We start from the raw sequence: 24,843 nt of genomic DNA on the forward strand, positions 1-24,843 counted from the left end.
GATAATCCTCACTTTTAATATTTATTGACACCGACACCACGAAGATGACTGTGAAACTATAGTAGTATATAGACAATATACTATATTTGTACAATTCATAGAGAATTACAAAAGCGTCAATAAAAAATGTTCTTATTAGCGTAATTACAGTTTTAGAACATAGTCTCATCAGGTAAGTTCAAATTAGTTATAACGATGGTTCAAAGTTCTCCAGTTCAAAAATTTGTCAATAGAATAAAAAGAATGTTTAAAAAGCCATTTTTTCAGGTTGGTCTTGAGGTTCTCTTGTGTTTTAATATCAGCAGGTAGACAGTTAAACAGCTTCGCCCCCATGTAGGATGGTTTCTCTTCGTAACAGGCTGTACGATGTTCTGGTAGTGCGAAGTCAGCAGCATGTCGTGTGTTGTATTGGTGTAAATCATGACATCTTAACAAGTTCGTGTATGACTACAAGTTTGAACTGTTTCGAAAGTGTGTTGTTATTGTTTTATACAAATAATTTTAGGATTCACTGTGTTTCTATTCTTCCTAAATCCAAATTGCTCATTACAGATAAGCTTTTTTGAAACATCACTGAAAAGAGAAATTGGACGACAGTTAGAGATATCATTGTGGAGCCTTTTTTAAAAAATAACAGTAATTTGTGATAATTTTAGAAGTTCAAGAAAGGTTCTACACTGCAATGCTTGGTTAAAAATATGAGTCAATACTCGGCTTATTATATTATAAGATAATTTAAACAAACATACCAGGTTTTTCATCGTGACTACTGGATCTGTTTTTTCTTTTTCTTTTTTTTAAATTGAATACTATTTTTTCAATTCTTTCTATTGTTTATGTTTAAACTCATCAATAATAGATTTACATTCTCTTTGGTTCACATTATTTGTCTTACTTTGTAGAGATAGAATATTTAATGATTACACTATGTTGACAAAGTGTTTGTTAAACTCTTGCCTATACCGATAGGATTTGTTATTTCTGCATTATTAACAGTCAATGTAATATAGGTTGTTCCTTCTTATCTAAATCTAATTCTGATTTAATACTTGACTAAGCAGCTTTCGATTTGTTTATCAGATTTATGTATAAATTTCTCATTGGCCATACTATTCTCATTCTTAGTTCTATTTACTATTGCTCTTAATACCTTTATTTATGTAGGTACTCAAAACCACCGCTATATCCATTCTCTATGAAGCCAAGTGACTTTGTGCTATTAGAACTACATTATTTAATTTCAAGTGCCCAGACATTGTGAAGACTCTGTGACATTCCTTTCATTGGGAAGTGGAAAATCTCGTGCTGTGCTGCGTGGCATACCAAAACAACTTCTGTGGGTTTAGCGGACCCATAATATGCAAATCTTTAATCTCTTCTCCTCTGTATACCTTCTCCTCTCCTACTCATAAATTTCTTTAACTTAGTCTTGTTTATATAATTGTGTCCAAGGCACCTTGTGGTCTAAGTCTGTCTGATTCTCTTTAACTTTACTGTTATAAATTAGATTATGTAATCTCATTCAGATAGTCCTCAAAATGAAGCATTGCACCTCCTTCAACTGTGAGTAGAAAAGTAACAAATACACCACCACATCTCTTTTTGAATCCTGCGATGAGATGACATTGGATAAAGATAAAACAATAATTTACAAAGTGAAGCACTGCAGTTCCTTCACCTGTAGGTGGAAAAACATCAAATTCAACTGCACATAACTCATTGAATCTTACAAATGGGAACAACAAATAAAATTTATTTCCTTCATTTATCTATAAACCACGAAATTCTGCAATTGAAAATAAATATTAGTTTTATTAACACAAATTGGAATTTTATATTTAAATTAAATTTTTAAATGATAATCAATTACATTGCTTGTGACATTACTTGTATACTTGTTTAGAGTTGATTTTTTCATGATAAAACTATATATGATAAGTATTCTTATAAACTCAGAAGTGGTCGCAGAGTAAAATACTAATACTGATTGTGATAAACCCTCAATGATGTTTCATGTCAAATGAGTTAAAAATAAAAAATATCTTCTGCCACAATGGTTGGATTTTTTTAATATGTAGAATTCTTCTATTCTCTTTATCACACCAATCAAAAGTAGTTCCAGAACCATATTTTTGTGTAAAAGAAAAAAAAACAATTGTATTTAAGTTTTTGTTTTGTCACTTTTTTCATCCTATAATGGTAAGGTCTAACAAAAAACTTACTGGAAATGGTCCCTGAACTTCTTTACTGGTGAAGTCAAAGAATCTCATCAACATGCCAACTATATACAAAGATCTCTTGATAATTGGGTGATATTTTTCCATTCCTTCCTTTTGCCCATTGAGTGCCAATTTCTTGTAACACAGCAGGTATCCTAAATAAAACATACATATAAATATATAAAATGAATACATTATTACAATATAGTAATAAATGGGAATATTAATTATTTTATGGTCTAATATTTTATAAAAGATTCATAAATTATCTCCAAAAACTGAAAACTATAAAACATGCAGTTCAATATAAAATATACCTTCCAATTTAGTTGAAATATAGATTTCATGGAAGGCTGGGCAGCTGAAATATAAAATTAAAGATGGACCTATAGTTCTCAAATTCAAGTGCACGCAGCAAAAGCATTTTTTTTCTTTAATTACTGTTAGTTCAGCAGTAATCCAATAAATTATTTTGTGTTTTGCTTTGTTTGTTTTATATTTCTTATCCAATGGAGAAAAATAGAACCATGAGTTAAAATACATTGAAAAAAGTTGTGAAACAAAAAGTACAGATGTCAGGAGTTTCAGAAATAAAATTCCAATCAACCTGTTTCAACTCTCAATAAATGCCTCTATGTATTCCTCTTTATGTTTCCTAATGTATATAAAAATGTTATTACATAAAGGTTCAGTTAAATTAGAACTGCCCTTCTTGGAAGAATTAAGAAAATACTTGAAAATTAACAGATCATGATCTGCAAAACAGCCTCGAACAACGTCAACAGAATAGTTATCATTCTAAAAGTTAACAATTAGACTATCTATACAGGGGCACTATTTCGTGTTGACTTTTTAACTGAGCAAAATAAATTTAGTGATCTTAAAAGGTACGAAAATAAAATTTATTCGTGTATCTTTGAAGTAACTAATTCAATACTAAAATCCTCATAGATTTTTAGTTTAGATTTGTATTTTTGAAGATAAATAAGGACTTCTTCAAATTAAAAAAAATTGACTTATTTAACCTCTTGGGGACCAATATAACTTACAATTATTAAATTCAGGCCATTTAATTTAATAAAACTTAATTAACAATTCAGCTCTGAAGTGAACTGGTTTAAGTCGATTTTTTAATACTTTGTTCCATTTCTCAGAAAAAATACCTGCACTGCCATTCTTTTGGATGTTCCTACATAATATATCTGCAGCTATGTAGCCCTGAAGAGTAATATTAAATACAATTGTGCCAGGCTCGGTTATTTATAAACAATCATGTTCACTTATACAGGAGTATTGTATTATTGTATAGTCAAATATTGTGGCCTGTCTTCAGATTGAAAATTTACAAGACTGTCTTTTCAATTTCCTTTGATATGCTCAATAATTGAAGTGCAACCATTTCCCTTTGTATCTATGAACATTTTGAAAAGTCTTTTTGACAAATCACAAAATGGACAATTTATTAGTTTTTTTAAATTGCTTGAAGTATATAACAATTAAAATCAAATTTCTGACACCTTAAAACAGTTTGACTACAAAAGGTTACAACACCTGTTCCTTCATTACCCTTACATAAAATGAAATAAATTAAACCATGTCTGCCAGGGTGGTTGTGTTCTTTGCGAGTGTATCAGCATGTTTAATTGATTTGATATTAAATGTTCGTCTTTTTAATTTCATGTTTCAACATTTTAATTTTTAACCTTTCAGGAAGTGCTTAACACAAAATTTTTGATGTAACCTATTTCAACTTGACATCAATGGATCAGATAATGAGGTACCAAACTCTGAAACTCAGATAATCCAGTATTACTCAAAGAGAATCGTGATGATCAGGTGATATCACGTACCTTATTTATTCAGTCTGACCACTTCCGGAGACAAATACAAAGTAACAGTTTATCAAACGAGGTTGGATGACGAGCCTCTGTAAATAATGTACAAGTTTTATTCCCACACTAAGTTTGGTCTACGTTAGTTACAAATTACAATAATTATATGAAGAAATATGGGAGGAAATGTATTTAGTCCAATTTTGATAATTTTGCGTTATTTAATTTGATAGTTTAAAAATCTATGGGTACCACAATAATGAATTGCATTCAAATTTCAGTAGGCTCCTGATCTTAGAATTTTACTATAGAAGAAGTCTGGAATATGACTATAGAAGAAGTCCAAAATCCATTGTATGTATAACAATGAATTATTTTGGTGGGCTCACTGTTAGACATCTTCATTTCCTTTATTGTCCTCAGTTTAAATGACCATTGTTTGATCAACTGCTGTCTAAATTGTTATCCAATTACGACCAGTCACTGATCAACCTCTATGGTTTTGAAACCTCTATGGTATTGACTGGTGAGATCCTTGACACTTCAACCACTTCTATCCAGTCCTGGGGAATTTCAGCTGGAGTTTTGGTTTTTATAATTCCTATGTTCTTGTTTGACTCCATGTAGGAGTGTTTCCTTACAGAATAGGTTATGTGCATATGGTCAAACCTTTTCTTTACATGCAACAAATAATATAAATATTTGAATATCGTAAAATTCTTTTTATGTCCTCCACAGGAGTCACAAAATATATACACAATACTTAAACAGTTCTCAATACATTGAGTGATGTAATGGTCCAAGAAGGTTGCAACTTCATTAATTTAGATTCTCTTCCTCCAATTATTTCTATGTAGCAATAACACAAAGTCTCTTGATGGTAGAGAGTGATCATTAAATATGTAGAATGAAAGTTTTCTCCTGTAATATGCATTGTTAATGGTCATATTAGGTAGATTGCACTGGAAGTACTTGCATATTGCTTCCGTAAAATTGGAAACTTTTGTGCAAAACTTACAAGCACTAAGTTTACTTGTATAAAGTTTTCTATGTTTTGTGTGTTTCTTGTTGTTAGCCTCTTTTAAGAGAAACTTCTATTGGACTTAGCTCTATCTATTTCTGTTCAATTCGGTAAATTATTTATGGTAGTTTCAAGTTCCTTTTACTTTTTTCATAGATATCACAACTTGAACAGGTATCAGGGTTTGGATAACTAAATGATACATTAAACCTGGTATTAAGAGTAGTCCTGTAACTTTCTAATTGATACTATAGCTTTTAAATTGTTATAGGTGAACCGCTAACAAAGAAACCTGCGCAGAAGCAACTATTTGAGCAGCACAGCGCAGGAGGGGCCCCCTCGGCGGGGGGGAGTGGCGAGTGGGCGGAGCATCTTCTTGTCAGCTGTTTAAAATCTTGTCTTGCTCGCGCCATATTGTTTATACTGCAGTTACTTACCTATTCTCTATCTGAATTGTTTTGTTGTGTGTAAGCCTATACAAGTGTTGCTTAGCTCGCGTGTAACATATAGTCGATGGCGTCTACATCTAAATCGGGGTGTTTTCTCGGGTCGTCCACTTCACGGACAGGCTCGCGAAATTGTGTATAATGTCTACAAACATTTGAAAGACACAAAGGAACAGTACAGTTTTACAATACAACGTAGTCGAGGCTGCAAGCAATGCGACTGGCGTCTCTGAGTCCTTAATTAAAAAAATAGCAGCTGAGGGAAAACGATCTCAAGCAAGAAGAAGTTTGGCTTTTTGCACTCCCAATGGCAAAAAAGGTAAAAAAAATAAAAAAAAAATTCTTGTTGACGATTTTACAAAATGCGTCATAAGAAGAAAAGTACATGATTTATATGCATTGAAAAAAATACCTCCTACACTGGCTAAACTTAAAGCTCTGTTAGCGGAAGAGAATATCCTAAAGTGTGGTAAAGAAATTTATTGAAAAATATGGGATTCAAATGGCTTTACAACTCAGTCAAAGCGAAAAAATATTAATAGAACAGACTCACGTAGCAGGCAGGCGAGCAAACTATTTACGCAATATTCAAAAACTGAGAAATGAGAAGAAAAATATAGTGTATGTAGACGAGACTTATATTAACAAGTCGCACATTATCCGTAAGTGTTGGCAGTCTCAATTTGAAAATTGGGATAACGAAAGACATTGGGAAGGGCCCAAGACTTATAATAATTCACGCTGGAGGTGAAGCAGGGTTTTGTTCCCAAATGCCTTAAAAAATATGGATGCCTACCAGTAGGCCTAATAAGAAGGGGAGGAAAATCAATGTGTCTCAAGACTATCACGATGATATGGACTACACAAACTTTTCCAAGTGGGTCAATCAATGTCTCATTCCAAATCTCCCTGAAAAAAGTGTAGTTGTTATGGACAATGCAAGCTACCATAACAAGGAAGACGACAAAAAACCAAGCAGTGCGACGTTAAAGGCCGACATCCAAGACTGGCTCACCCGGCAAGGTATTGAATTCTCTCCGACTATGACAAAGGCTCAATTGATAGTGTTAGTCAAATCTACTCCTGCGACAAAAAAATATTCCATTGATAAATTTTTTAATGATGCTGGACACACTGTAGTTCGTCTGCCGCCCTATCATGCAGATCTGAGCCCAATTGAGTTAGTGTGGGGTGATATTAAGGGCAGAGTCGCTGAACACTTTACTGGGTGCATGAAAGAAAAGAAAAAGCTCTGCTATAAGTTATTTAGTGAGTACCCAGTTGCGAAAAAATGGCGGAAGTGTTGCGAGCACGTCTATAAAATAAAAGATACGTATAGGCAGAGAGAATATGTCATAGACGAAGCAGTGGATAAATTAATCATATCTGTTAACAACGACTCATCGAGTTCCGATGACGATGACGGCACCGGGTAGGTAGTGATGGACGAGGGGATCTAACGTCTGAAAGTGACGGCGAAGTAGCAGAAGGCCCTGGTATTGCCGTTTTACGATTCGACCAATATTGACACGAGTAACCATATTTATTTGAACAAATATATAAGTAAATATACACATTGTTTTTTACCATTCACATTGAGTTCTTATTTACGTTCTACTGTTTAGTACTTTTTCATTGTAATTAAAAGACTAGTCCAGTTTGCGCATTTTAATTTTTAAATGACATATATTTGTGTTAATTTTTATTTATTGTAGGCCTAACATTTATGGGTCCAGAGCAGATGTACTTAACAAGGGAGTTTACATTTTGTTGTGAGGTTAGCCACGCCCACGTAGTGGCAGTGGCCAGTACAGAATGTGTCCGTTCGGTCTTGGACCGTTCCAGTCAGGTGAACGAGTGATCCGAATCGGAGTCTTTCAAAAGACCCGTTCACTTTGAAAGTTGTGTTCAATTTGGCCTGGCAACTTGAATAAATTTGATACTTTTTCCAAATCAGGTGAAATGAAAAATGAAATGAAAATGGTTAATAAACCATTAATATAAAATAAAAAATAGTACAATAAAACACATATACCTACACGTTTTGCAAAAAACGTATGCAAATACATACAATGTCTGAAATCGTGTATCAGAGTGTAAAAATAAGGTACTTATACGTAGTTAATTATTTCTCATTATAACTAACCTTGTATTAATTCTATTTAATTCAGTTAAAATTTTAAATAAGAAGAATAGTATAACCGGGATGAGCCTACATGGGCCTAGGACCTGTGCGTAGGCTCTGGTCGTGAATATTAGAACTCAAAACTAATAATAGAACAAATGATTTTATAAGTAAATAATAGTAGTTTAGTAATTTTTGAGATTATTAAATGGTTTTAGAATTTATTTTTAATCCGGCTGGATGGCAATGACAACAGTGACCACGCAGGCAATTGATGAGTCACATTGATAATGATACGTAACCGAGTATAAATCTAGTTTTGCTGCACTGTCGTATGAAGTATTAGTTATGGTAATTATAGTGAAGGACAGACCGAATAACAATAAATAACGAGGAAGGGTTAGAAGTTCAGCGATAATAAGGGACAACAGGTCTATATACTTCTTCGCCATCTAACGATAGTAACCAATCCATGTGGTAACACATGGTCGATATAGGTGCGATGTGCTGGGTCGATCTGAGAGGAGGCGTTCTGAGTAGTAGTTTGCATAATATTATTTCAATGAACCGTTAAAAACTTATAGTCAACCTGGGTATTAAGAAAAGTGGTGGGAACTTAATCGGTTAAATGTATAAAATGTGTTATTTATAAAAATAAATTATTTTCAAACGAGCAATGTGTCTGTTTGATGTTTAGTAATTTATTGAAACATTTGTAGTGGAATAATCTTATGATAAATCAAAGGCATATTAATCAATCAAGTCCATTGTTCTTAAGTATTAACGTTTAAAATATTTAGTAATGCATATAATAACATACAGTTAATTTTTGTTAATCATTTCTATTAATAATATATATTTACATTTACTAGATTCCTGAAACAATGCATTTATTGTTATATATCTAACCATTCACTGTACGATATGCTGTTTCTTCCTCTATTCGAATACTTTTTTACTAGCAGATCCTTTCGTTCACTCGGTCATTACATTCAGTTCATTTTGTTCAGTCAACACGATGACCAGTAAAACACGCTCTAGCGGGAAGGCTTCGTAACTCTGTACTGACCGGTTCAACTGAACGGGTCGCAGCAGTGAATACCGACTGAATACCGACTGACGGGTCGCTGACGATACCGACTGAGCCGGATTAGTCAGCTGATTTATTAGATTGAAATAGAGTGAACGCCGAGCAGTGGTGGGGATACTTGGAGGGGTGGTGGGGGGATATTTACCCCACCCTGCGTGAACTCAAATCAACCAAGGTTTTTTTGTTAGCGGTTTACCTATAGTTTCCTTACAATGTTCCTCATACACACTGTGCATATTTTTTAAATAGAAAGCTCTTCAGGCAGGTACAGCTTACTCTGCCTTAAATATGGTTACAAACACTTCTGGTTTATGAGGGTGATCAAGGTGTTTGCCTCAGCTATCTCTCGGTGAAACACCATACAGTTTTAAGTATCAAGACTTATTTTTGTTAATCCATATAACACTATAAAAGCTTTTTTGCATATTTCAACATCATTGTACTGATAAGAACTTATTCTAACTCTATAAGAAAATCTGCAGTCGTGAGAACATGGATTGTTATCACCTGCCTTTGAACTACACCTTAATACAGGCAAAAAATTTATGTCGCCTGAAAGATAAGTGGACTGAGCGTTCCACGGTTCTTTGCTTGTCACACCAATTTTATTGAAATTACTTATAAGGCATCTTTGTTCTTGTTTTGATATATTTTGAAAACATTTAAATTGCTTACACAAGCATTTTTCACTTAGATCAAAAGATTATACCTACAGTCCCTTGGCAGTATCTTTCAATCTACCATAAGACTTCCTTTTCTTGGGATCACCTTATTCATTTATGAATTATTCACCTTCAGTACCAAAATCAATGGCCGTGGTTCTCTTCCTGAACAAAACTAACACTTACTCATAATAATACCCTACAATAATTAGTTTCAGTAATAAATTCAAGTTAAACATAACCTCAAAACCATTACTCAAATTGAATAAACAACTGGAACTGTCAGTGAACAGCTGTACAGAGTACATTGTTCCCCAGTCACTAGGACAAAGTACATTTTTCCCCTGACCACCAAAATTAAAACCTGCTAAAAATGGTGGAAGACGAATGTTTTTCCCCTGGTGAATTTAACTGAACAAAACAACACAATAACATATGTAACATTATTGTGAAGGTCTAGGTCTAACAGTTTACTTTTATTGTATATAAGCTGAAATAAATATTTGTACAAATGCGAATAGCAATAATCTAGAAACATTTTACTGTAATGAGATTGGCTAATTTATCAAATTATGTGCAAGTTCTATTCCTGTATAAGTTTGGTTTGAGTAAGTTAGAAATTACAGTAATTATCAAATTAAATAGCCTGTGTTATATTGCATAAGCCGTGTATATATAGCCTAATATACATCTTTAGACAAAGAGCAATTTTTAAGGACATCTAATTAACATTGTTGTTGAAGATATGCACATTTGAAGACATCCAGGTGTTTCGTTATGAGGGTGATTTTAGAGAAAGAATTCTTGACAATTTACTTAGATTAAGAAGCAAGGTTGTTTCAAAAATTTTCAAAATAATAACATAAATATACAGCTTGCTAAAAATAAGTAAAAATGACTAAAGCATAACTAACACTGACCATTGTACATATTAAGACAGTTGCGAACAATTTCATAGTTGTGTGTCAAAGTGTTAACCACTAAACCCAAACAACTGGCACAGCTATAGATTACTGTCTGGTCATGCTGCATCATCAGATTCACCATGTGCTCTTCCAGATTAGTTAAAAACTCTTCACTGCGCTGGTCCATAAGTGGCACAACAGTCTCCAGCATTCTCACCACCCAGCTGACCATCTGGTGTTCTACTTGAGCCTGCAACCACAGTGGCAGACATCTTTCAAACTTGGTGTATATTTTCTATATATGCTCCTCACTAAATAATAACATTTACTTTAACAAATTTACAGTTTAAAAAGTATGTATACAATACATACAATAAGGCTGCTTATCTCAGGCTGTTGACTTTTGCCTGTTCTTTACCATGCATTGTTGAAAAAAATATACATAAAAAAATAATTATTAAATGTAATGTCAATAACGAGCAAAAATGGATCATCATTATGTTATCCTGCTGTTATATAATTGTTTAACCCTAGAACTGGTACAGTCATAATTACGATTCATTTTGTCCTGCTGTGAGTATGGAATTTTGCATATTACAATTTGGGTGTTATTGGTTTTTTAACTCTTAAAAGTTATCATTATGGTCATTATTCTGTCATAAATGCCTCATAGAATATAAAATATAACTCAAGTGGTTTTTTTATAGTAAAGACAAAAAAATGCAAAACAGGTGTTTTGTACGAATATCACTGATTCCATCAACTTTACCCAAGCCAACCACCATTAATCATAAAATTATTAATGGTGGCCCTCCCACTGGCTTTACCACAGGCCAGTCACTCTCATAAGTGTACACCAGCGCAAAAATCCCTAAAGTCAGGCACGGGAATCAAACCCACGACTCCAAGGCTAACTCCCACAAATGAGAGTAACGCCCTCGACCACACAGCTATTCTGACTTGATATCTTGAATGTGAAATAGCTCACTTAGTGTACCTGTTGTTGCTGTGTGAGTCAACTGGATTCTGAGCCAGTTCTAGGATTAATTACCAGTTCCAGGGTTACTGAAATAACCCTCATTAATTGACATATTATTGCTATTACAAAGAAATATATAATTACCAACTAAGGAAAAACATACTTATTCTTTAGTAAAGGTGAGAACATTGTGGTACCTCACGATTGAAGCTGAGGTATGACTGGAGCTTGTTAATGTGACCAACTAACAATAGTGGTTGGACCTTTGAGAAAATGTATAATGTGCGGAGACAAACAACCTCTCTTTGGGACGATGCAGTGTCTAGATTAAGCTCATTGTCTACCAGAAAATCTACAATCTGCTTGCATGCTGTCAGAGTAGTCTTCAGTTCCTGAGGGTCTGCTTTGTCATCATTTGGCTTAAGCAGCTGAGAACATTAAATATTCAAATTTTACATTACAATATGCTTTCAAATATATGAATTTTTATACAACGTATGATAAACCTATTTACAGTGAAACCCTGGTTAACTGGACTTGGGTCAACCAATGCCCCGGTCAACCAAAACAGTTCCATGCATAAGATGCATTAAATAACTAAGTAAAACAGTATATATTCAATAGCAGAACATTCTTCCAACCCTCTGCCTCTGGGCTGAAGAGTGGGTGTGTGACGCATCACTGTAGCGAGTGGCAGGGCAAATAACATCTACCTGAAATAATTCAGCCTCTCCCTCATTCAACAACCGCCGTGGTGCCAGATCATGCCACTGCTATTTGACATAAATGGTAAATAAAATTCCTTCATGCAAATACATGAATGCAAGGAAAGCAATTAACCTGTTGGATCCCGTAGCCGCACAGTTGCGACTGAGGCAAGTGTGCAGTCGTGGCCCGTTGCCGTACTGTTGCGGCCGCGCGCAGAGCGTTTTATTTTTGCGTTTTCTTCAACTCAATTCGCTAAATTAAATGACGTTCAATATACCGGGTTACTCGGGAGAACACTGGCTTTCTCGTGAGGTATATTTTGTTTCGCGCTACGATACTTGGCAGCCTGTTTTTACTCTAAACGTCGAGGCGTTTCAGCCGGTTGCTGTTGTTTGTACACAATAATTATGGCTTCGCGTAAGCATGAGTTGTTTGATCAAGATATTAATGAATTATTGGGCAGTGAGTTTAGTGAACTATCTGATAGTGACGACGAAAGTGATGTGGATATTTTCAGTCGTGTAAGAAGTGGTGATTTTATTTTTAGTGAACTAGTTCGTGATGCAGACTTCAACCACGATTTAGGTTATCTCGATGAACCAGTACCAGGACCATCAGGTGATACTGTTTATTCTAATAATCGTCCAAATAAGCCTACTTTGGATAGTGTTGACTTGGTAATAAACGAGGTAGTTCAAAATTATAATCCCAGAAATGACTTTACTGGTAATGAAGGAACTGAATGTAGGCCTAACCCCAAACGTAGAAAGCTACCTCCAATTACCTATCCCTGGGTGAATGATACCAACTTTATTCCGCACATATTTCCATTTGACAGCTCAAAATCTGGAATAAATGCTGATTCTGGAATAAGTAAGGAATCTACAAACCTAGATTTTTTCTTGTCGTTGTTTCCAATGGAAAGTTTTGTTCTAATATTATTTATTTAGTTTGTTTATCCTAGTCTTATTGATTTATAAAAAATAAACTTACACTTGGAATCAAAATATATATATATATATATATATATATATATATATATATATATATAAATTTAAATATGTATATTTGAATTTAGAAATATCAATAATATGAAATAAATAAACATAAAAATAAAATTTATGAGTATATGATTATGCAGATGCAAAAAATAACTATAATGCAAAGTAGTAACCAAGTGCCAGAAAAAACCCGGGCCAGCAGATGCCCCTGTGCTGCCATAACCCGGGACTCAACAGGTTAATGGATCATCACAGATGAACTCATAAACTATCAAAGACGCAGTTTTGCAGCCAGCTGATAACAACCGAGCTGAAAACTCTGAAGCAGACGACATGGATTGCACAGTCAGCAAAGTGACAGCTGATGATAGATCTGCAGCACTGGAGATAAGTCAAGAGTTAATAAGCAACTTTCTCCCACAATTCATAAACAATGTAAGTTGTGTTATTGTAGGGTGCCCTCAAATTTGTGGAACAGTGCAGTGAGTCAACAATTGCTGATATCCTTTATATAGAAAGATTGCTGGACATCGTTGTACTTAAAAAGAGTGAGGGACTCTTTAAAACAAACCAAAATACCAAAATTACAGAAATTTTTTAATTAAAAAAAATGTATAATCTAACCAGTAATATAGCAATAGTTTAAAGATAAATACTGTTACACCAAAGTATAACTTATTTACAAGTATAAAGGGTGGCGCAAAAGTCACTGGACAGTTGGTTAAAAGAAGAAAAAAATAACAGCATAATCATTTGGCGTACTTGGACCATATTTTTTTGAAGGAACAATGACAGGAGATAAATATTTGGATATGCTTCAGAATTACGCGGTACCAGGACTCATGACATTTGCAGAAAACTTTCAAGAACTTTACTTTCAACACGATGGTGCTCCACCACATTAAGCCACTGCTGTTCGTGATTATTTAAACAAACGTTTCCAAAGAAAAGTTATTGGTCGAAGGGCAGATATTGACATGCCCCCACGTTCACCAGATATCATACCAATGGATTCTTTCCTATGGGGAGTAGTCAAGGACTCTGTTTATTCTCGAAAGCCTCATACTATTGACGAACTGAAAGACTACATACATGACGCATTAAATGATTTGGACAATGATCCCACACTATGCCGTAGAGTATGTAACAGTATTCCATAAAGACTTCAAAGATGGATGTATTAATGAAGACGGAAAACAATTTGAATATAAAAAATAATTGTACGTATTGTTTGTAATAACAAATAATTTCAAATAAATCTAGTCTTGTTTTAACCAACTGTCCAGTGACTTTTGCGCCACCCTGTATATCATTTGTACGTAATTCATTTTTCACCTATGCACTCCTTCTGATAAGTTATTTTTAGATATAATTGGGTTAACTAAAAATTGGTTACCCAAATAGCGATCCTCCTTTTATTTTGTTTAACCAGGGTTTAACTGTATATATTATAAGAATTTATGAAAATTATTTTCCTCGTCTATTCAAGCACTCTATCTGAACTATTCCTTCAATTATTCTTCAATGAAAAATAGATATCACCAAGCATAATAATTTACTTAAAGTATGCAGTGCTCAAATTATACACAACAGCGATTTTATCCTGTACAATATTATCACCTCTAATCATTAATTACACATTATATTTTTACCTAATGAATGGTTTTTGGTTTTGGTCTATGAACACAGTAAATTACACACTTTCATTGAATTATTGGTCACTTAAATTTAAACACATTTGAAGAAAGTTAATTATTTAACTTCAAAATTGTTCAAGATTTTCTTCCACTCAGTGTAGTATACAATCTATCACATAGATGTATCTTTAGATTAGAAAAATATCCACCTTCGAAACTTTGATCTATGAGTTTATTTTATTTCATTATAAATCAGGTTTCAGTACAAGATGATTTCCTCTTTTGGAAGTGGCACAAATGAAATTCTCTTCCATGAGGACAAACTACCACAATTATGCTAAGGAGGAATTTTATTTGATTTGTTGTTGTGAAATATTGAGAGCATCAGGACAAGATTGTATACATAGATTGGTATTTCCCCAAATGGCCTTGCAATTGGAGAAATCTAAAACGTCAAGAGACGGTTAGATAGTTTTTCTATTTATCCCAGGGTTGTAGTTTTCTACTTATCCAAGGGTTGTAGATTTCTATTTATCCCAGGATTGTAGGTAAAAGTCCACTGATAAGCCTTTGGAACATGGTGTGGAACAATGTGACACCTTTCATGTAGAAATAAAATTGTCTTCTAGTGATCACTTATCTCTGGGATGGTAATAAATATTAAATGTAATTAATGATCATGCCCTAATCAAAGTAACCATGGAAAGTGACCTTTGGTGTCTGTCTTAAAAGCTTAAGGACCATTATACCTCATTACATCAAGAATTGTCTGATCAATTTAAACAACAAACTTTAAATACGACACTTGACTCAAGAGACACACTTAACATTGGGATGACATCAGGAAGCCAAACCTGTAATAAACAACTGAAAGACCCTTTTACCCCAAATATGGTACATAAAAAGCAATCACCGATAGGAAGCAGCACTATAAAAACCAACAAAAAACTGACATCTAACAAATTGCTTTTAATGAAGGACAAAACGATGAATCCCAGAGGAAGAGGAAAAACTGCTTTAGCATCTCTTTACAAGTAGCAAAAAGCAAAGCTAAGGGTAACTATAAGAAAACTACATTGACGGGGCCTCCTATAACAGCAAAAAAAACTTGGTCCAAATGAAACTTATGAAGACTTCTACAACAACAACATTGAGGAACCCATATGTTTACAACAAAATCCTTCACCAAGCAATTTTTTAGAGAGTACACAGCCAACTATATCCAAGGAGTAGCATACACAGACTCGACTAAACCTGCCTCGAACACTCAACAGTTTAAAATATTACACCAAAATGTTGACAGGCTTAGCAATAAAATCGATAGGGTAATACATCTTTTACAAAGACTTGGGCCTGATCTTATATTGACAGAGCATGGATTAGCAAAGGACCAGCTCCACAACACTAACCTTGTTGGTTACACTTTCATTACAGATTTCAGTAAGCATTACCACAAGGAGGGAGGTATAAGCATCTTTTGTAAAGACTCACTTGTATCTACAACAGAATCCATATCTACTGAAGGGGTAAGCGTGGAATTAGTCTGTGAGGTTGCTATGGTACAGGTAAAAGTAAAACGTCAAAATATGTACATAGTTGGCACCTACAGAAGCCAGGACAATTTAGAAGAATCCCTTGAAATTCTTTTACAAGCACTGGAAATTGCACCGACATGGAGCTGCCCAATAATTATGATGGGAGATATAAATATTAACTGCTTAACTCTGAATCTAGAAGAAATGCTGATGTCCCACAATATGAGTAGGATGCTACTTCCTCCTAAACGTATAACTCCAGTATAAGTTCAATTGATTGTGTATGTTCAAACCTGGAGGATGCCAAGATCTCTGTACAAGTACTAGATGAGGGGTTATCAGACCATACAGCTCAGATTTGCTGTGTCAATATCCAACGTGATGATGTACCATTTCCGGTTATGAAAAGAAGAAATTTTTTAGATAGAAATATGACTATTATTAACCCTTTAAGGACCGGACCCTAAAATAGATGTTGCCCAATACTGTAATACCTGCTGTGTGGACTAGCTCCCAAAACTGTTCAGTTGTTCAGTCATGCTTTTTTGAAGTGGTTCAAGAGAAAAATCATAACAAATGTATTTATTGGCATATGACTATGTATTTGGTGTCAAAATGTACATTGTAAATCAGCCTAAGTATATAAAACTCCAAATCGTCTTATGTGACCCTCTTGTTTTGCATTTATAAAAAAAATTAAAATAATATAACAAAATTATTTAATAATTTTTTAGTTTACAGTGTTTTACTGAAAAAAACCAAAGAGTTTTTTACCTGTGGGAAACAAATTTATTTTACAGAGAATATTGTTTTCTAAGTGTGTACCAATTTTTAACTTATTTTAAATACAAATAATACAATTAAACGAAATTTATCATTTTGCTACAAAAGCAATAAAAAATGTTGTTATTCGGAAATATCAGTATAGCATCAAAAATATAAAAATAACTTAAGTTATACAAATTCTTATTTTATTTTACAATATAGTGAAGATCAAAATAGGCATAAGTCAATAAAATGTACTGTTTACAATGGCGTAAAGTAAAAAAAATATATACACTATGTACAAAAAGTTTTCTCGGTACTTTGGGATTGTACCGACCACACCAGTATGAGGAACACAAAAATATAAATTTATAGAAACAAACATTATAGAACGAAAAACAACTCTTTAATTACGAAATTACAAACTTACAATGATTATCAATTCTTAATGGGTTTTCTGTGACGCCCAGAATGCAGCAATATCAAGGATGAGTGAGTGTAGTGAATTTCCGCCTTCAGCCGCAACTGCCGACCGCCACATGTATTCAGCTAGGTATTAGTCAAGATGGTGTTGTGCTGTTCCTTTTGTTTTTTATTACGTCATTTAGCTGAACTCCACATTCGCTCAACCTGTTGAGTATTAGCACCGGTTTTCCGGGTCGCGGCATACCAGCTGAACGGTCGGCGAGACTGCAGTCACGTTATCTAATAGACCGCTCGACTTTGACCTCTGTCTAAGGATGGGGAGGGGTTTGCGATTAGACAACTCCTGTTTTATATTGACGAAATATTGTTCTACGCTAATCTAGTAATCAGTAGAAACAAAATGTCAAATAACGATTCACGTCTGGGTGTGTGGTCGGTATATAATCCCAAAGTTCGCAATTTTCACTCGGAGCACTATTTACAACACGTTCGCCAAAGCAAAGAGAATGACAGCCCTCTTTGCACCAACTGCAAATCTTGATTTTTTTTCTTGATTGCTTGTACTTTTGACCAGATCATGAAGGTTGTAGAGTAGGGTTATAGGTGGGATCTGCGTCCGAGTCGTCATCAAATGGAATTGAAGAATCAGACGAATCTAGCTCCCTATCTATTTCCCTATCAAGTTCACTTGTTCTCAAGTTCTCATAAGCCATTTTCATCACAATTCAGTCAAAAAATAATTCGTACGAAAGCAAACATTACTACATCGAAAACACAGAACAACAAACGGACAGAACGTAAACATCTAGACAGCTGGCGTCTGGCCGCGGCGGCGAGGCGAGCCACTACGCAGTCCGCAGTGATCAGCTGACAGCGCTTATTGTATTGCTGCTGTGTAATATTTTGTAGTTCATTCAAAACAATATTTTTAATATCCTTAATACTTTTAATAAAGTGTATATGGTTTAAAGTATATAATAAAATTATATTTTAAATGCTAACATTATTATATTACTTATTAAAAATACCGAAATTCCGGCGTCCAGATATCGACCGCCTGGTCCTTTTAGCGTGATTTACGAACGTCCAGAAATCGACCCGTTTGGTCTTTTTAGCATACTTATCAGACGTCCAAAAATCGACCGCTTGGGGTCTAAAGGGTTTAACGATATGCTATGTCAAGAAACATGGCTAGAGTTGCAAACAGCCTCTGACATAGACACTGCATATAATTATTTTAGTAATACAATAGGTATGATGCTTGTCCTCTAAAAATATCCAGGAAAAAAAAGAAGAAAATATACAGAAAATCAGATCCCCAAGCTAAAATTTTACGAGGAGAATTTCTACAAGCACATTCTAGATACAAAACTTCAGCCCTTAAGCAAGATAAGCATGATAAGCAGGAAATGACTTCTAAAAAGAAAGAATATGACTTAAGGCTTAAGGAATTCCAATGTCAAGAGATCTCCAGTAAAATTTCTTCATCAGAAAATAAGTCAAAAGCTCTTTGGGCAGTAATAAATGGTGAAAGGAACCATAAACCAAATAAATCTCCTAAATTAATTAATAGCTCCAGGTCAGGAAATAATTACTGACCGTAAGTGTATTACTATCTTAAAACAGTATTTTTTACGGCAGCTGACAATGCTTTAGCAGCTAACCCTAGTCCGCCTTCTGTACCTTTTATACATCATTACATTGTTCCATCTTTCACACTGCAACCTACTACAGTGGAAGAGGTGAGTCATTTGATAGCTCAACTTAGTACAAAAACATCATTCGGGACTGACGAAGTATCATCAAATTTACTTAAATTTTGCAGTGAAGAGTTAGCACATCCATTAACATTTTTAATAAACAAGTCGTTTTTAAAAAGGTCTTTCCCGTCCCGACTGAAACTTGCCAAAGTAATACCCCTTTTCAAGCAGGGTAGCACCTCTGATGCAAACAACCACCACCCAATTGCCTTGATACCCACAGTTTCAAATGTTTTTGAAAAAGTGGCCTTAAATAGACTTGTTGACCATCTTGTACAATACAATCTGCTTACAGATCGGCAACATAGTTTTATAAAAGGTAAATCCCCAATAACTGATTTAGTAAGCCTAATAGAGTATATTTTAGACCATCTTGAAGAAGGGAATACAACCACATCCATTTTAATCGATTTCAGTAAGGCTTTTGAATGTCTTAACCATGAACAACTTCTAAATAAATTGGAGGCTTTAGGTATATCGGGTACTTCTTTGCGATGGTTCAGCAGTTACATGACAAACAGACAGCATGTGGTTGATTTAAAATACACAGACAAGGGTGTAACTCGCTTAGTAAGATCTAGCCAGCTAGTGACCTCAAGAGGAGTTCCTCAAGGGTCTGTTCTCAGCCCTGTCTTATTCATATCATTTACAAACGATCTTCCCACATACCTGGAAGAATATGTATCAACTATTATGTATGCAGATGATACTATTCTACTCCTTAGTGATAAACATCCAGAATTACTTGAAATTTCTTCATATGTTGCAATAAACATAGCTACACAGTAATGCCACAATAATAACCTGGTGCTAAATGAAACTAAAACTAAGCAACTAGTTTTGGGGAGTAGAAAATATGAAGTAGGACTTTTACCAAACATCGATCCAGCGGAAGAAGCTAAATATTTAGGCGTTACAATTGACGGAGGCTTAACATGGAACTTGCATATTGACAACCTTTGTAGTTCAGGACTTTACCTTATTCGTAGAGTGAAATCAATAAGTGACGTCAACACTGCAACTATTGCATATTTCACCCCTTTTGAAAGTCATCTTCGCTATGGAATCTTGGTCTGGGGTAATTCCAGTGCAGTAAATATTCATAGGTTGTTAGTCTTACAGAAAAAATATGTCAGAGCTCTAGCAGAGTTGCAGCCAAGGGAGAGTTGCAGAGCAGCTTTTGCAAGACTTTCAATCGTGGCTGTGGTGTCATTATATATCTTTGAGACAATTATGTATGGACATAAGAACTTGATAAGATATAATGATTTACGCCAATACTACACTCGCCGTGCTGCTGACTTTGCACTTCCAGAACACAGTACAGCCCGTTACGAATAGAAATCATCCTACATGGGGGCGAAGCTGTTTAACTGTCTACCTGCGGATATGAAAACACAAGATCAAGAATCTCAAGACAGAGCTAAAAATGGCTTTTTAAACATTCCTTTTATTCTATTGGCGAATTTTTTAACTGGAGAACTTTGAACCATTATTATGATTAACTTTAACTTACCTAACAAGACCATGTAATTACTATATTATGACGCTATTGTTTTTATTGACGCTTTTGTAATTCTCTATGAATTGTACAAATAAAATATACTGTCTATTGTCTATTGATTAAATAAGTGTGATTTTCAAATTATATCAGTTGATGCTGTGGAACCGTACCATAAATATTATAATTCTTAAATCCTGAGTCAATACTACAAAACCTGCAGGGTTTTGTTACAGAAGCACTGAATAATTTATATTGGAGTAATACACAATGTATTATTGTTTCAAGTCTATAGTTATTAGCCTAAGTAAGATAAGTACAGTGCAACCTCGTTAAGTCGGGCGCCTTTATATCGGATCTCCGGGTAACCCAGATCAGTTCAGGAAAATTTTAAATTAGGTTTTTGCCTACCACCCAGACTGCCGAGCGTGAGGCAGATGTTTGTTTATCAGTAGATTGCAGAAGCAGCATCTCATTTGGAAGAGTTATTGGTATATTTCGAGCAATGAAACACCGGCCAAGCTTCTCATGTAGAAAAGATGCATGACGGTCAAGGAAACAACGTTCAAAGCTGACGCAACACAAGTTAACAAAATTCTTTCAGAAATATTAAACTGTATTAAACTTCATCGTAATGTGAATTTTAAGTGTTTTTTCCGTAATAAACAGATATTGTATTGTTTTTACATGTTCTTTATTTCAACATTCTCCAGTTAACCCGGATTTTCATTATGTCATATCGGCTGCTGTCTCGGTTAGTCTGACTTAACGAGGTTGCACTGTAGTTTGAAAGATTAATTGACGTTTTTCATAACATAGAAGCTATTACATGTTTATGACCATTGCTTGAACAATTTCACAATACAATTTAAGCATACATTTGAAAGTGGCCTTCACCATTACCATTATAGTTAATTTATTTCATGAAGACTTATTGATATCTGGGCTGCTGTAATGTACAATATTGTTTTCTTGTTGATATTACTTTGAGAAATCTATTTTATGCTATTTACTAATTTATGATAAGCAGATATACTTCTGCATTTTAACATACACAAAATTACATAACTACTAGTGAAAATATGAAAACAATCCACATTCATGTTATGATTTAATCTTTCCCTATTTTTGTTTCATTTGTTCTGAAAAATATATTTATAATTATTATTTAATATTAAATAATAATGTCATTTATAATACGCTTGTTTGAGAACTTTTTTATTACCATTATGTGACAAAACCTCCATACACACAATTTTTTTTATCATTATATTAAAGCAGATATATATTTTGTACGAGAAGATATCTTACGTGGACAACCAACTGTTCGAACAATTCAAGACCCAGGTCCTCCAATACTGCCATGACATCAATAATTTTTGCTGCTCTGTCAGCCACTTCCTCCTCACTGGCTGGGTTAAACCAAAGAGTTCGAAACACCTCCAACACCAGCTTACAGACACCAACTATCAGGACATGAATTTTATTCAGAAATACTATTTTATATCCAACGTCTTAACCCTCTAAGTGGCAAGCGACGTCTGAGACATTCTATTTACGCCGCCGTGACGTGGCAAGCGACGTCTTAGAAGTCGCTTCACATTGCCGCTTATTGCTAGGCAACCGATAATTATTTTTACGCCTAGTTTGCACAGTTGCGTTCACCACTAAATTTCAAATACATTTCATATAGTATCATCAACATCACGATGAAATAATCAATGGTACTAACTGAAATAATCCGGTACTTTGGGATTATACCGACCACACCCAGACATGAATCGTTATTTGACATTTTGCTTCTACTGATTACTAGATTAGCGTAAAACAATATTTCGTCAATATAAAACAGGAATTGTCTTATCGCAAACCCCTCCCCATCCTCAGACAGAGGTCAAAGTCGAGCGGTCTAGTAGATAACGTGATTGCAGAGTTGCGTCGCTTTGTTGTACTTCCGTGTTTTACCTATACATTTCTCCAAACACTAAAATTCAACAAAAACAAACATTACCAAACTAAAACTAAACTCTTTATTGAAAAAACACTCAAAACTTGTTTTTATTCTTGATCACATTCCGCCACCCAAAATGGTGCTGCCCCGCGCTGATGTCAACAAAAGAAAAACATCCCTCGAGATAGTACCTATCAGTAAAATATCAAATTCTAGAGGGGCTGATCAGAAATATAAATTTAATTGTAATGGAAAGGCAATTATGTACCGTGCAAATCATGTGATGCCGCTCGGCCTGCCGTAATCGGGATTCTCGAGAAAGATAAGATAACAGAGACTACAATACCTGGAAATGCTTGTAAGTTTTTAATTTTGTAATTAAAGAGTTGTTTTTTCGTTCTATCATGTTTGTTTCTATAAATTTATATTTTTGTGTTCTTCATACTGGTGTGGTCGGTATAATCCCAAAGTACCAATAATCCTAAGTTTTCTCCTGCGGTCTGTTTTTTTTACTGAGGGAAAGGGAGGAAAAGGCAAGCAACTTCTAGCGATTCTGACTAGAAAAATTGTTTTTTCTAGATTCAGTTTTTCCCATATAACTTTTACAGTATTGTAAATAGAAAAAATATTATTGAAGGTTTTTTTGTTTAGAATTAGATTGTGAATAAAGGTTGCATTTAACATAATCTCCTAGGAATGACATTTTTAAAGTTACAGAACGTAAAAATGAAAAGTTTGGTGGAGAAAAAAATGTTTTTTGAACATTTGTGTGGATATCATAAAAAAAGGTTAAGGTATGTAAAAAATAACTATACTATGTTATTCTGTAGTTTATTACGAAAAAATTGATATATAACAAGCATTGCTCATATTAGAATTTGCATTTTATTTTTAAATTATAAGATAGTCCTGCTTGACTCTGAAAAATAGCCCGCCATTCCAGCAACATATTACCGCCACTTAGAGGGTTAAAGACTGAAAGACAATTCAGATTGAAAAGGAACAAAATATAACAAACTAAGAATTTTCTCTATCAATACTTAATAAACTAAACAGCCCAAAAGTGTTGAGTAAATGTATGTCAAATTATTCAGTTTTATTCAAACTTTCGAAATATAATAACAATTCAATGTTCTTTCAGAAAATATACAACAAATCAAATGACTTTATAATGCAATACATGTTTTAAGACTAATGGAATAACTAAAGAATAATAAATGAATTTTTGTACAAAACATTACAACATATTATACAAAAAAAGTTGCCTGAACATATTACTTTTGTGTTCATAACTTCAAAATCAATAATAATTGACAACAAAATATGATTGGTAATATACAGAAGCATACTTATCTACAATTTTGTTTGTACAGGTTGTTTATTGTTGTGCAAATCTTTTTATTACATGTAAATGTTCATTTTGCAAGATTTTATTTTAATTTTGATTATTTTTTTATTGAGACTCTCTTATGTTAAACTTTTTAAATGAGTCATATTATTTTTCAGTGGAGTTTGAAAATTACTTTATTATTTTTCGTACATAAAATCCTTTTTACCATTGTAGTTGTTGCTATTAATTAGTTATTGTAAATATCCTCCAAACAAGCAGTGCCTTTGAGGAATTCCCTTTCCTTTTCCTTGAGGAGGAACTCTCATACTATAAAAAATAACCAAATATTTTAATGAATATTTTGGTGAAACTGCACAAGAGGTTGCTAAGGATGCACCACTATTCACTACCTAAAGAATGAAAAGTTTAGGATAGTTTACAACTTCAATTTATTCTAAAGTTTAATTTCAAACTAGTATGTGATTCAGTTGTTTTAAACGTAATGAACCCTTTGGAGACCAGCTACCGATATATCGGAAGTTTCGTAATAAATGATTTTTATTTATTCAATGACACATTTCGATCAAATTCTTATAAAAAAAGTCTAAAAAGTTAACTAAAGTAACAAAATATAATGACTTTGTAAATACTATTTGGCTTTTCGATTCTTTATTCTTTGTCTGTATACATGGAATGTCGCCCTCAATGGTCAGACTACGCGCCAGTTGCTCCTTCTCAGGAGTAAACAAACAAACAATAGTACTTTGGTATTATCTGGAAGCCACTATTTTTGGACAAGTTTTCCTTATCTGGGATCAAAATAAATTATAGTATTAAAAAGAACAGAAATTTACAACAAACGGTTATCATATTCTGCCTCTCAAAAGGAAGTGAGGTCGGTGAGAATTGAGTTGAATGCATCGCTACCAGTTGCCACCAATAAAAAATTT

General features: G+C 33.9%; 1 protein-coding gene across 1 annotated transcript in view; it reads right to left on the reverse strand.

Moving 5' to 3' along the window:
* LOC124371428 (nipped-B-like protein A) overlaps positions 1-24,843 on the reverse strand; it is a 106,191-nt gene that overhangs the window by 53,938 nt on the left and 27,410 nt on the right. The window contains exons 10-13 of the mRNA XM_046829759.1: positions 21,924-22,078; positions 11,477-11,707; positions 10,316-10,550; positions 2,223-2,374 (exon numbers count right to left, since the gene is read on the reverse strand). Coding sequence (XP_046685715.1) covers positions 2,223-2,374; positions 10,316-10,550; positions 11,477-11,707; positions 21,924-22,078 — 773 coding nt within the window. The remainder of the gene's footprint in view (positions 1-2,222; positions 2,375-10,315; positions 10,551-11,476; positions 11,708-21,923; positions 22,079-24,843) is intronic.

The sequence above is a fragment of the Homalodisca vitripennis genome, unplaced genomic scaffold (assembly GCF_021130785.1).
Source record: "Homalodisca vitripennis isolate AUS2020 unplaced genomic scaffold, UT_GWSS_2.1 ScUCBcl_1376;HRSCAF=4923, whole genome shotgun sequence".
Taxonomy (NCBI): Eukaryota; Metazoa; Arthropoda; class Insecta; order Hemiptera; family Cicadellidae; genus Homalodisca; species Homalodisca vitripennis.